General features: G+C 45.3%; 1 protein-coding gene, 1 long non-coding RNA gene and 1 other non-coding gene across 3 annotated transcripts in view; 2 read left to right on the plus strand and 1 right to left on the minus strand.

The window, feature by feature from the left end:
• SIMC1 (SUMO interacting motifs containing 1) overlaps positions 1-13,469 on the plus strand; it is a 39,670-nt gene that overhangs the window by 21,630 nt on the left and 4,571 nt on the right. Inside the window, exons 6-9 of the mRNA XM_074313912.2 lie at positions 2,909-3,061; positions 4,768-4,896; positions 9,691-9,847; positions 9,980-10,064. Of these exons, the coding sequence (XP_074170013.2) occupies positions 2,909-3,061; positions 4,768-4,896; positions 9,691-9,847; positions 9,980-10,064 (524 nt within the window). The remainder of the gene's footprint in view (positions 1-2,908; positions 3,062-4,767; positions 4,897-9,690; positions 9,848-9,979; positions 10,065-13,469) is intronic.
• On the plus strand, positions 8,233-8,336 carry LOC148758303 (U6 spliceosomal RNA). Its single transcript, XR_016021451.1, has one exon. It is a non-coding gene; the product is annotated as a U6 spliceosomal RNA (small nuclear RNA).
• Positions 8,571-13,186, minus strand: LOC148758304 (uncharacterized). The gene is made up of 2 exons (XR_016021386.1): positions 12,819-13,186; positions 8,571-11,596 (listed from the first exon to the last, which is right to left on the minus strand). It is a non-coding gene; the product is annotated as an uncharacterized LOC148758304 (long non-coding RNA).

Below are 13,469 nucleotides of genomic sequence, written 5' to 3' on the forward strand. Positions count from 1 at the left end.
ACGAGATAGTGTGACAGGATTGGCACTGACACTACAGACGGTCCTGAAATGCCAAGCATATGGCTGGCCCCAGAGCTTGTGTGCTTTTCCCTCAAGGCCATTGACTTCCTTGGGTCTCTTTCACTGTTGTCTGAACATCATGAGATCCAAGGAGAAACCTTAACTCGTAAAACTTTCCACGGCCTTTATAAACTTAGATTGATCTCCATCCTCCTGGAACTATAACCCTTGCTTGTTTTGGAAATGGTCCTCACCAGGCTGGTACACCAGCATCCCTTTTTTCAGAGCATTAATTGAAATTCTCCCACTCATTTTTATATGTTCCCATATGTTCTTGTGTATTTGTTAAGAATCAATGATACAGGCCAACGTGGGATATTGACTATTATAACACCTTTGATAAAAATAGATTTCATTGTGTTTGGAGCGTTGCTCAGCTTCTTCCCCTTAGTTGGCAAGCCCATATCCATTTCCCAAGATGTGCCATTTTATGTAAAGTTTAAATGTTAATTAGTATAGAGGTAAAGATTCAGCAGAGAATCTCTAAGACCACAGGGTAGTGTAATTGGGTTTTAAATTTTAAAATAAGTCGTTTGAATAATGAAAGTAACTGCTGTGTGAGTATCGGCCCTGGATTGGGTGGCGATGGGGGACAGGATCACACTCAAGCCGATCTCATCAGCTGCTCTCATTTCCACATGTCCTGCTGTGCGCCTCTCACTGTGCAGTGTGATTCTTGGGTTTCAAGACAGTCACACGAAATGTAAGCCAAGTCCTCCAGTTTGTGCTTTACCAGTGAAAAAAAAAGTCACCTGTTCTAGATGGAGCAAAAACCAGCTGTCTTTGCTTCAGTACAGGATGGTTATGCGACTAAGGTTGCGGTGACATGGATTATGCACGTATTTATCAAAACTCCTCACACAACCGTGTACAATGTGTGGTGTATGAACTGCACCTCACTGATAAGGTTTTAAAAAGAGAACAAGGTGTGGAAAGTGAAATCTTTGAGATCTTGTATATCTGAAAACATCTTTCTTTATCTCCCCACACATTGGTAACTGAGTATAGGTATTTAGCTTAGAAATAACTTTTCTACAGAATATTGGAGGAAATCTTCCACTGTCTTCTAGCTTCCAGAATCACTGTTAAGAAATCGTCAGCTTTGATTACTGATTCTTTTTATGTATCCTGATTTTTATCTCTGGAAGTTTATAGAATCCTCTTCTTGCTCAGTATGCTTATTGAAGGTCTATATTCATCTACTATGCTGGGCATTCAATGGGCCATTTCAGTCTAGAAACACGTCCCCCATTCCTGGAAAATCGAGTTTTCCTTTCTGCCATCATGTTTTTAATTTCCAAGAGGTCTTTTACTTATTTCTCTAAATATTCCTTTTTAAAATTAACAGTATTCTGTTCTTGTTTTCTTCTTTCACGGATCTGTATCTTCTCATATCTTTGATGAGACTAATGGTAGCTTTTATTTTTGTTTACTCTCTGCATAATGTCTGTTTTCTCCAAGTTGCTTATTTGGGGGGGTGGGGGCGGGTTAGTTTGGGCTCTTTTGGACTTTCTCTCGTGTTAGAGCCTTTCCATAGGTGTCTGGAAAACCCTGGTTGTCTCTCCACGTTTGAGGGTGACAGGCTCAAGAGCTGACGGAAGGTCTGAGCACAGGGGAGGACGTGTCATTTCTGAACTTCCCTGTAGAGGGAACTGGCTGCCCATTTCTTAGACAAGACCTTGCCCATGTCTCCAGGTCTTTCCTCTTGGGCTGGATGGTTTCTCCACAGAAGCCTTCTTATCTCCCTGTGAAGGACAGAGACCGGGAGCCAGGTTTGGGAGGACAGCTGGGGGAAGCCGGCAAAGCGTCTCTGCCTTCGGCGTGCGTGTGCTCCCTCAGTGCCCGGGTTTGCGGCAGAGCCTTTGCCTCCTTCCAGCCATGCCTGCTGCCCCAGCCCACAGCCCTGTGTTACTGCTCCACAAGTTAGCCTGCAGTCTGCAGCGCTGGGGAAGATGACCCAGGGGTCGATATTTTCTCCGACAGCGTACAAGCCGTCATACTTATTCGAACGTACCCCTTCTCCTCGTGCGTCAGAGAAACCTTGTGCTACGGTTTGCAGAGCTCGTTGAAGATTCTCCTCTCTTTGTTGATAAACAGGCTTACATAAGATTGCTCTTCTCTACTGTGGGCTTAGGACCCAGCTTTCTCATTCTGCTAAGTCCGTTAAAATACATCCCTTTGCCAAAGTCGTAGACTTAGATTAAACATTATCCTTAAAACATGACTCACTTACCTTATTTACTTAGTTAATTGGTTACTTTTGGTTTTGTAATCAGCATCTCTTAACTTGCCCCACAAATCAAAGGCTGGGACCTTGACAATTACCAACATCTAACCACACATCCATCCCCCACTGCCCACTTTCGTGCCCTCCTGCACCCAGAGTAACCAGCATCCTGAATGTATATCATTTCCTTTCCTTCTCATGTAGTTTTATTGCGTCTGCGTATGTTCCTACTGTACATACTCTAAACCTTGGTTATTAGCATTAATCGATGACACCTAATCATAGAAAGCTAGCAAGGACTTCTGTGGTCATCCAGTCCAACTTACAACCTTGTCAAGGAACGTTCTGGGTCAGGAAGCCACAGATAATACTATTTGACCTTGGAGGTACCTTTCAATAATTATAACTGAAAGAAAAATGCTGATATTTTAATTAGCTTTTGTTACCCTACTGCAATTAAATGTATGGTTTCCATTAGACTTATTTCAATGTTGAAAACAGCCTATGGGCCCTCCGAGTGCCACTGGGGAAACCTAGGGGTCTAGGAACCCAGGTTAAGGCTGCAGTTCTGAGCACCACACAATCAAACAGACGTTTAACCTTCTCTTTTTTCCATTGCAGGGATGTGATCAAGTGGTTGGTCAAAGTGGTAACTGAAGACGGATTAACTCAGCCCCCAAATGGGAGCCAGACCTCTTCACGAACAGGAATCCTGAAGGCCAGCAGTAGCCACCCTTGTCCCCAGCCTAACCTGGCAAAGAACACCACTCAGCTGTAAGGGGCAGGTGGAAGCTGTCTTTCCTGGGGCTGTTGGGACTTACCGTTGTAGAGAACAACCACTCCCTAGGAGCAGTTGCCCCCAAATTAACAAGCCCTTGTAACAGAATGATTAGGCTCAATTTCTAATTCCAAAGGTAGGACAAGAGCAGACATTTTCCCCCTAGATGGCTAGGACTTCACTAAGGGCACACAAATTTACAAAGCTAAAGTGGAACCAAAAGAGGGACACGACCCTCCCTCTCCGGGTTCCAAGAGTCAATAGAGGGTTACAGCCCCTCACCCCTTCAGCTAGCCACTGACAGGAGAGAAAGAGCCATGGGTAGTGGGTGTTCCTGCAGCGTCTGGTCTGCAAGGACCTGTGTCTGTCTCCTCCAGTCTGGGATTAGAATGGCAGTTCAACTTGCACGTTCCAACACGTTATGACAGCAATGGCTCAGACCAGGCAGGTCCCGTGACCTCAGACTGCACTGGAAAGAAATTCCTGGCATTTCTTTTATGGGGTTGAGGGTTGTCCTGGCATTTTTTGAGAGATGCCAGGATTTTAGGGGCTGGAGCTACCTTTGCATGAGTCACCCCTTACTCCACGTCAGTCATACTGCTAAAAGCCACATACTTGACATTTATCCCTAAGTTTGCAATGCTATAGTGTAATCTAGGTGCACCAAGCTGATTTTCATATAAGACCTATGGGTTTTAACTAATTTAGTAGACAATCTTGTATCTATAAGGAGAATGTTTTAGGACAATGAAGCATGTACTTGGGCAGATTGGGAGATCCAAGAGTGGCAGACACTGTTCCTTCAATGGAAGCTGATCTCATATAAAAAACAATAACAGTAAATTTACTATAAATAAATAGTAGTAATAAAAATAGGGCCCTCTTAACAGTTGATTTATTATTGTCTTAACAACAACAGGCGCTACCATTCACCATGAGTGCCCGTCTGCCATGTATCTTACAGAACACTCACAACTTTATGAAATAGGTAGTGTCAGTAATTTGCCAGAAGTTGAACAGCTTGTCATTGTAGACCCAGAATCCGATGCCAAAGCCCCTGGTCTACCTATTGTGTCACCGGCTGCCCATTTTCTGAAAACAGAGCCCTTTCTTCCCTCACAAATAATACTGTGTGTTATAAAAGGCTGCTTCAGGCCAGGCTCACCTTTCTGAGGGGTTGCCCGGATTCCTTCTGCCACGTCAGCCTCGTGTGGTCTGATGGGCGAGAGGGTCACGTTCCACCAGCTGACGTTCTGAGACGAGTCTTAGTAAACGATTAGTGCAAAGGAACCAGTAACAGGAGAAAACTCTATGGTAAATATCTCTTTTCCCCGGATCAAAGAAATTCAAGTAATTATTAGTCATTCTGGACCTGTTTCTTCATCTGTAAAATTGAGAAGTTGTAGGTTAGCTGATCTTACAGTTCTCTAGATCCTTAAGGTTGTATGTTTCTATTTTTGAATTTAAAAGCAGCTTGCTTTTGCAGCTCACCCCAGGTTCTGAGAGGTTCAGATAGTATGATCTGGCAAAGGGATTCAGGTAGGTGACATTGCTAACTCCAAGCATGCTGATGGCTTGAGTAGTTCTCCCTGACCTAGTGTGTGCTTCACAAGACCCTGTAGTCTGTGGGGGCCTCCTCCGGCCAGCAGGGTGGCTCCTGGCTGGGCCTCCTGCTCACTTGGGCTCTGTGTTCTGGACTCAGGATTGTCTGCCAGCTGCAGAGAATGCTGTCCATCGCCGTGGAGGTAGACCGGACCCCCACCTGCAGCTCCAATAAAATCGCTGAGATGATGTTTGGGTTTGTGCTGGACATTCCTGAGAGGAGTCAGAGGTGAGTCTTAGTTGTGTTTACGCTTTTTATTCTGAGTACATAACTTCAAAAGAAAATTCCACATAATAAATTGAGGTGGAAAAGAGGTGGAGGGATAGCTCCTGGGTAGTGGGTGGAAGAAAGCCGTTCTCAACTAATTATTATTTGCAAGTAAGGCATAACTTTTTGGGAAGAGGTGGGATACCTTAAATGGAGCCTGACGTTTCCTACTTTGTCCCTCTGGCTTACAACTTCACTCATCCTTCAAGATTCAGCTGTTTAGCGTGACCTTCTTCCCTGACCCTCAGCCATAGAGCCTGGCGTAACTGTTCACTGAAGGCTTGAGGGATGAATGAAACAGGCATTTCTGATATTAGGGGGAGAAGAGGTGACCCAAGAATGAATAGGGTTGGACCTATAGTAAGTGTGTGGACCTGGACCAGACCAGATAGTAAGAATAAGAAATTCAGTTCTTTTAAGGGTGAATTAGTAAAGCATTCCATTAGAAGATAGAGAAATAGAGTTCTTGGCTAGAACTAATGATTCCTTCTTTGAACCAGTAACTGTAGAATCCAAAGGAAGAAAAATAAACTGGAATGAATCTGAATTCATGAACACTTGCTGGTACAGGAAGTAACTATGAGAGAGCCATTGTACAGTGGTGACCCCTGGGAAAATTATCTGTTGGCTCCTTGCCTCTCATCCTCATCCCCGAAGCTCCCAGTGGGCAGCCAAGACAATTCTGGTGCAGCTCTCCTTCCTCTATTAAAAGAAAATGTCATACCAAATCGTACTGTAATGAGTAATTAAAATGCCCCGCTACGATTAAGGCAAGCACTTACTGGGTCCCTATGATATCTCAGAGTTCCGTGAAACTTTATAACATTATTCCTATTTAATGAACGAGAAAAATACTCAAAGTAGTGAACTAACTAGCCCAGGGTTACAGAGCTAATCAGATTCAGAATCCAAATTTAAACCCAGGACTGCTTACTCTCACGTTCACGGTTCAAAGGAGGCTGAAGGGTACAGTGGTCAGTCAGAGGAAGTGTGCACAGATGCCACGCTTGTGCTGCCACTGTTTCAGGACTGCTTCATCTGAGTCCAACTCTCCTACCTAAGTCATTCATTGAAGCCCAGATTCTGCTGAGATGAGAAATCTAAGGAATGGGTAAATATAAACAAATTCAGACTCAACAGAGACAAAAACAATTTAAATAAAACCTGGCCCTACTTTAAAACTCTCTCAGAAGGGGCAAATTGGCAACCACCCAAATTATACTAGGAGATACTTAATATGGCCTTTACCTTGGTTTATCTTAATTTTTTAAAGTTTAGGTATAATTGACACACAATTAAATCATATAAACTAATTTACATAAGTATCATTCCATGAGTTTTGACAAACGCACACACCCGTGTGACCTGTCATTTTCTAGTAGCTCATGGATAGTATATATAGACATCCTGCAACCTCGTTAAGTTCATTCTAATAGGAATGTTTTTGTGGTTTCCTTAGGATTTTCTACACACACAGTCATATTGTCTGCAAATAAAATAGTTTAACATCTTCCTTTCCAATCTGTATGCTTTTGCTGCTTCGTCTTGCCTTATTACATGAGGCTGTACCTCCAGTAAAATGTTGGAGAAGGGATGAGAGACAGCCTTGCCTTGTTCCAGATCTTAGCGGGGAAACATTCAGTCTTTGACCATTAAGTGAATTTTGTATAAATGGAATCATACAGTGTGTAACCTTTTTGGATTGGCTTTTTTCACCGGAGTCATTCAGGTTGTTCTGTCAGTAGTTCATTCCTTTTTATTGCTGAATAGTATTCCATGGTACGGGTGTACTGTGGATTCCTTTTAACCATTTACCCACCGAAGGAGATCTGTATTGTTCCCAGTTTGGGGATGTTGTGAATAAAGCTGCTATAAACATTCACGTACAAATCTTCATGTGAACATTAGTCGTCATTTCTCTGGAATAAATGCCAAAGGGTGTGAGTTTGTGTCATATGATAGTTACCTGTTTAGCTTTTGCAGAAACTTCCGAACTCTTTCCCCAACTGTCTGTACCATTTTACAGTCCCACCAGCAATAATACATGAGTGATGAGGTCCCTCTGCATTCTGGCCCGCATTTGGTGTTGCGGTTCACTTTATAGTTGCCATTTCTCTTTGCTGGCAGTCCCCATCTAGTCACTCATTATGTACATCTTGGTTGGTTTGGTTGGTTGGTTAACCTTGAACCTATTTATAATAGCTGTTCTAAAGTCCTGTGTCACCTCTTAGTCTGTTTTCCTGGACGTTTTGCTCCTGGGTATGGATCACATTTTCCTGCGTTTTCCTTGTCTAATTATTTTTTATTGTGTGCTGGACACTGTGAATGCCTGCATTGTTGAGTCTGAAATTTGCTGTCTTCTTTTAAAGGGTATTGAGCTTTATTCTCGCAGGCATTCGATTTGCTGGCAGAGTAACTTTCTCTTATTGAGGCTTGTTTCTAGGATTTGTAAGGGTGGTTCTAAAGCAGCCCTCATTAAAGGGCTCGAGCCTTCAGGCTTAGTCCTTCTGGGGTCTCAGCTGACGGCCCAAGGTGTTTAGTGAGACCTCTTCACTCTAGCTTATTGAAGCCCCAGGGTCTCTCAGTAGTGGGAAAGCTCCAGAATCCCCACTCAGCCACAGCCCCTCCCCCCAGTGGCTGTTCTCTTAGATTTTTGGAGTTTCTCCCTGCATCTGTGCCAAGGGGGCCCCTTACACACATTTCTTGAGCTCCCTCTTCTCTGACGCAAATAGCACCCACCTCAGACGTCCTGAACTCCAATTTCTCCTTCCTCTGCCCCACAAGCCCACTGCTTTCTGTTTGGGACCCACACTTTCCTCTGTCTTAGAAAGTATCCCCAGCAAGAGATCTGGGGTAAATGTAGGGTTGAGCACCTTTGTGTTTCCCTTCTCTCGAGAACAATAGTCCTTTATAGCAGCTAGTCCAATACCTGGAAAGTTATTCCATGTATTTTGTTATTTTAGAATTGTCTGACACGAGGGTAAATCCAATACCTGCTACTCTGTTAAGGTTGAATCTGGATATTAGCCTTCCTCTGTCTTGTTTTTAAAATTTAAATTTAAATTGCTACAGACAATTGTACCTCCACTTCCTACTATGTCCAATACATTAAAATGACCATCTTGTCCTCTATATAGCTCTGAGTTTGCCATCTGTAGAGTATAAAACAAGGACACATACAGGCCCTGGAATAAAAATTGGAAGAGAAAATACAGTTTGAAATAAAAGGCTATTGAATAGGAAAACTGTCTTGTGAGAGTAATCAGGGCAGAAATTAGACTTTAAAAGAATTTGGGGGTGCTCGCTTCGGCAGCACATATACTAAAATTGGAACAATACAGAGAAGATTAGCATGGCCCCTGCGCAAGGATGACACGCAAAAAGAATTGGGGACTATCTTTCAACTGTAATCATTTGGAGTTCTTTGTGTTAAAAAAGAAAATTTTTCAGAGAGGATATTGAGAATGATTTTTTAAACATTAAAGAGGTAAAACGGATTTTTCACAACTATTGTAGACTTTTTAAAAAATTTGAATAGTAAAAAGCAGTTTTAAAAAATACTCATTCTGCTTTTTAAATTTCGCTTTTATACAAATAACGTATGTGCCTAGTAGAAAAACACAGGGAAAGGGGAAGAAAAAAAAGAATACTTTGTTATTTATCATTTTTATAAATGGCAGTGGTGCAAGAGCCCCCTTTTTCCAGATGTTGCAGAATTGCAAAGGGGCAGGACGTGTAGGAGGAAGGGCCCTTGGATGTGGGGCGGCTCTGCTGCCGGCTGACGGGCAGCCCGGCTGCTCCTCGTGCTGCCGCTCCTGCGCTCTGGAGCGTGTGCTTCCCAGCACTGCTCTGGCGAGCAGACCTGGCCAGGACCACTCCAAACCTGCAGCCAAATCCTTCAGGCAGCCCAGGGAAGCACACTGTGCATCGGAGAGTCATAATTTTTTTTTCTTTTGGAAGCTGACATCGCTTTTAGAACAACGCGCTCCATTCGCCCTCCTGAAGCGCCGCTCCCGTTGTGTAGCCCTCCTGCTCTAGGCCTCTGAACAGGCTCCAACCCGTCCCTGCTGGTCGAGCACTACCCGGGGCAGGGCGCCACAGCCAAGGGCAAGCGTCCCTCTGGGACTCTCAAGTCCTAGACTTGAAATGTAAGAAGCTGCAGGCCCACAGCTGTGTAGTTCTTACTGCTTTGGTTTTGCCCCCCGTTCTTCCCTCTGTTGAGATGCGTCCTGCCTGGAGCTTTCTCTGATGCTCCTCGCTGAGAAGGCCGCTCCCGGTCGCCTGCAGTCTTCCTGTGTCTCTGGGACCACAGCACCTCACGCACCTGTGCACCAGGCCTGCCCTGTGCTGACCCTGGTTGTGTCCCTCTCGCCCTGTTCAGCTGCCAGCTGTTCGAGACCAGTGCTGTTATTCATCCTCCTAGTCTTTGCTGTGCCACACAGTAGCTAGCACAGCGTGGGTGTGCGGAAATATTTATTCTCGGCATTAATTCCTAATCACGGTACAAAGTCATTCTTTTTAATGTGTCCTAAACATGTCTCGTTCAAATGTCAGACACTGTCCCCGCTCCTGGCACTTGTGAATTTGTGAACAAACTCGTTTCGGCCCTGTCCACAAGCACTGTGGTTTTGGGGGCGTGCACCATACCCTTTCTTAGCCGTCGCTGTGCTGGGGCCCAGGCGGGCGCCTTCAGGGGGAATGGTGGCACGCGTCCCTGCAATGCTGGCTGTGACGGGCAGCGCCTTCTCCCCACAGAGAGATGTTCTTCACCACCATGGAGAGCCACCTGCTGCGCTGCAAAGTGCTGGAGATCATCTTCCTGCACAGCTGCGAGACGCCCACCCGCCTGCCCTTGTCTCTGGCCCAGACCCTCTATTTTCTGAACAATTCCACGTCACTGCTCAAGTGTCAGGTACGTGTTTCCCTGCCTCGAACCTTTCCCCTAATGCTTGAGGGTAATGTAAACGTACAAAACTACATGCAAACTACAAAACCTGTCGCCGAGGAGGCCATTGATTACCGAGTGCTCTCACTGTCTCCGCAGTCAGATAAAAGCCAGTGGCAGACGTGGGACGAGCTGGTTGAGCACCTGCAGTTTCTGTTATCCAGTTATCAGCATGTTTTAAGAGGTAAGGAGCATCTGTTCACAAAGATGGTGCGGGAGTCTGCTGGTGGACATTACTATGCATGAACGGTGCACAGGGGATTCCAACTTGTCAGCTCACGAAAAGCTTGTTCCTTGGTTGTACCGATAAGGAACAAGCAGTGGCATAGCTAGAAACAAGAAGTCCCACATTTCCGTTACGGCAGATGACACACTGGTCCTCACGGCGGTAGGCTGTGTAGATAAGCACGAGTCACCATAACTGGGAAGCGTTCAGTGACAACCTGATGAGCCCTGCCTGGCATCTTATCCGGGCCATCACTGCAGTGTCTTTGGTGGGTCGATTGCTGCTGACTGGACACTGCCAACACCTGTCAGGATGACGCCAACACAGAGCAGATCAGTGGCAAGGGGGACGTGCACATCTTACAGGTGTGCGACGCCCTACAGTCTGTCAGCACGGCTCTGCCAAGACCACAGCGAAGCCAGTGGGCAATAGGGGCTGGAAGACTGAGGCCGACTCTCACTCGGGAGAGGAACACCGACCAGGGTAGTGGTGCAACAGCCGCTCCAAGTGAGGAGGATTTATTGGTCCAGGATTAATGAGGCTCTTGGGAAGCTGATGCAATTATTAATTACAAAAGGAGAAACTAACTTTAGAGGGAAGAAAACTGGCATTCCTCTTGAGTGACGCCCTGAGAAGGGCACCTCATCGCTTCTGTAGTGTTTTTACCAGAAATCCATGACCTAGATCTAATCACAGGAAGATCAGACAAACTCATCAGGAGGGACCTTTCACAGATAACTGGCCTGTACTCTTCAAAAGTACCAATTTCTTAAAAACAAAGGAGGACAGAGGAACTGTTCCCCATTAAAAAAAGACAAAAACAAAAGCACACGAATACTAAATGAAAAACATGACCCTATATGGGATCCTGAATGGGAAAAAAACTACAAAGTACATTATTGGGATAACTGGTGAAATTTACATCGATTAGATAATAAAATTGTATTACTATTAAATTTCCTATTTTTGATAATTGTCCTGGCTTATGAAAGTAAATGTTCTTGATCTTAGGAAACCCACACGGAAGTACTGAGGGATAGCGGGGCACAGTGTCTGCAACTTCTTCTCAAACAAAGGGAGAAAGTGCAGACACAGCATTTACCTGGCGTGATCACGCTGGGATGGATTTTAGCTCCGTAATGGCACTTGGGAAGGTCACACAGCCCTTACACCCTCTCAGGCCTACAACTGGGGGAGCTGCTGTGGGGAACTTTCAAAAAAAACACTAGATTTAAGACAGAATGTCACGGCTTAAATTCCAACCTCAGCACTTAACTCTGCGCTGGGCAGCTAACTCTATGTCCCTAGACCTTAGTTTCTTCCTTCTGTTGAACGGGGATGGTCATATTTACCCTGCCAAGGCTGGCTGCAAAGGGTGTGAGAAAAAAGTAGTCAGCGCTCATTCAATGCGAGTGAATCTCAGTGGGCCTGTCTGTCGAGCCAGGAGCGGGCCATGAGGGTCTTCCCGTTTCAGGTTCTTGTAACTAAAACTGAACAGAGTGCATCGTCAAGGCCACAATTATATGGTTGTACTGTTTGTGCATTTTTAGCACGCTCACAGAACGGTACATACACGTCTTAGGACAAAGCCCCAAAGGCAAATTCCACGTGTCCTTAGCTTCACTGAGGCTTATGTAATTGTTCCTTTTGGATCTCTAGCACAAAGTTGAATATTAAAGCAGCTTGTTTTTAAAGTTCACCTTTAACACTTCTTGCTCATTTCTGTTTTGCTTCCCAAGGAATACACCTGGGTCATGGGCAGTGGTGACCTAACACGGACTGGTTTTGTTACAGAATATTCTTATGCTTCGAACAAGGGTGAGGAAGGCCTCAGACCAGTACATTGAACACATGGGCTGTGTTCCAACACTGTTTTATCCTTGGCATCCTCTCCAGTTGCTTTGGAGACCAAGAGTTAAAAGGAGAAAAAATATTTAGAACCAGCAGTTTGAAAAGTGTCCTACAGAGAACACAGCGGAATGGTACCCTGAAATGGTCAGTGGGCATGTCACTGTGAGGGCTCCTTAGTCATCTGCCTTTTCAAGTGGTCTGAGGACGCGGTTTGGGGCATTCTGAGGTCAGCCTGAGTTGTCCAGCTCCATGGGTGGGAGAAGAAGGGAAGAGGTTGGGGAGACGGGAAGAGAGGGAGAGAGGAAGGAAGACTACGTAAATTCACATACACTGGCTTATAGCATCCGATGCCCTTGTGAATGTGAGTGCCATCTCCTTTTACGGATGGGAAAACAAAGGTTGAAAAAAAAGTAAATGCAGAGCTAGGATTCAAACTTATGTCTGTTGCCAAAGTCTGTGTGCAATTAAAACACACTAGAAGGAATTACTTTTCTAGGAAATCACTGGGTGAGATCAGAAGGTGAGATTCTAAGGAATTTCCATTTTCCAAACTCTCTATACGTGGTTAAACTACTTTTGTACAGACGCTTAACCTCGGGGAGAAGTCGATCCTGAGATTCCACCTTTCCCCAGAGGGCAGAGCAGCCCCACCGAGACGCTGAGCTCACGTCCTCTGGCTAACAGCCACCCGCACGCTGTTTCATAGCCGTGAGGCTCAAGTTGGAGCCTCAGCAAAATTACGTTTGCCATGTGCCATGAGTTTTCCTGATGCTTGTGAATAGCTACAGCTTCACACTTTCAAACTATGAATTCTAGGAATTTAAACATACACTTTTTAAAGGAACAAACGGCATGCCTTACCTGAACCCCACTGTGCATACAGCTCCGACGGGGAGCCCACAGAAGTCCTACACTAGTTTATTCCGAGGAGTCACACACAGCCTTCCTGCAAAGAGTCCTGTCCACAAAGAGGAGAAAAGCAGGCGCTCGCAAGATCAGCTCACTTCGTACATTTATCCAGGCAACAAATATTTACCGAATGCCTTCCCTGGGCCTGGCTCATTGAGGAAACGTCAGTGAGACCAACGTGGCCCCTGCCCTCACAGCGCTTCTCGTCTAGTGGAGATTAACACTAAACAAATAATCCACAAGTCACATAATCACTGTTAAAATAAACGCTGTGAAGGACAGTACAAGTGCACAGAATAGGAGGCCCTACTCCTCGACTGCTGGAGGGACCGGGAAGGGTCTGAAAAAGTGGCACTTCAGCTGAGATATGAAGCACTGGGGTTAGCCAGGCAAAGAGGGAGGGCAGCGTTTTCCAGAAAGAAAAGAACAGCAGGTCCAAGGGCCTCGAGGCAGGAAGTTGCTCAGCAAGTCCAAGGAGCACAGAACAAGCCAGTAGGATCGGGACGTACTGAGCAAGAGAACAGATGGGGACGAGATGGAAGAGTGCCAAGGCTGGGACGCGAGGCCTCTGGGCCGGGTTAAGGAATTTCAACTTGATTCCAA

Source organism: Rhinolophus sinicus, chromosome 5 (genome assembly GCF_057876585.1).
Source record: "Rhinolophus sinicus isolate RSI-liver-muscle chromosome 5, RSI-T2T, whole genome shotgun sequence".
In the NCBI taxonomy this organism is placed as follows: Eukaryota; Metazoa; Chordata; class Mammalia; order Chiroptera; family Rhinolophidae; genus Rhinolophus; species Rhinolophus sinicus.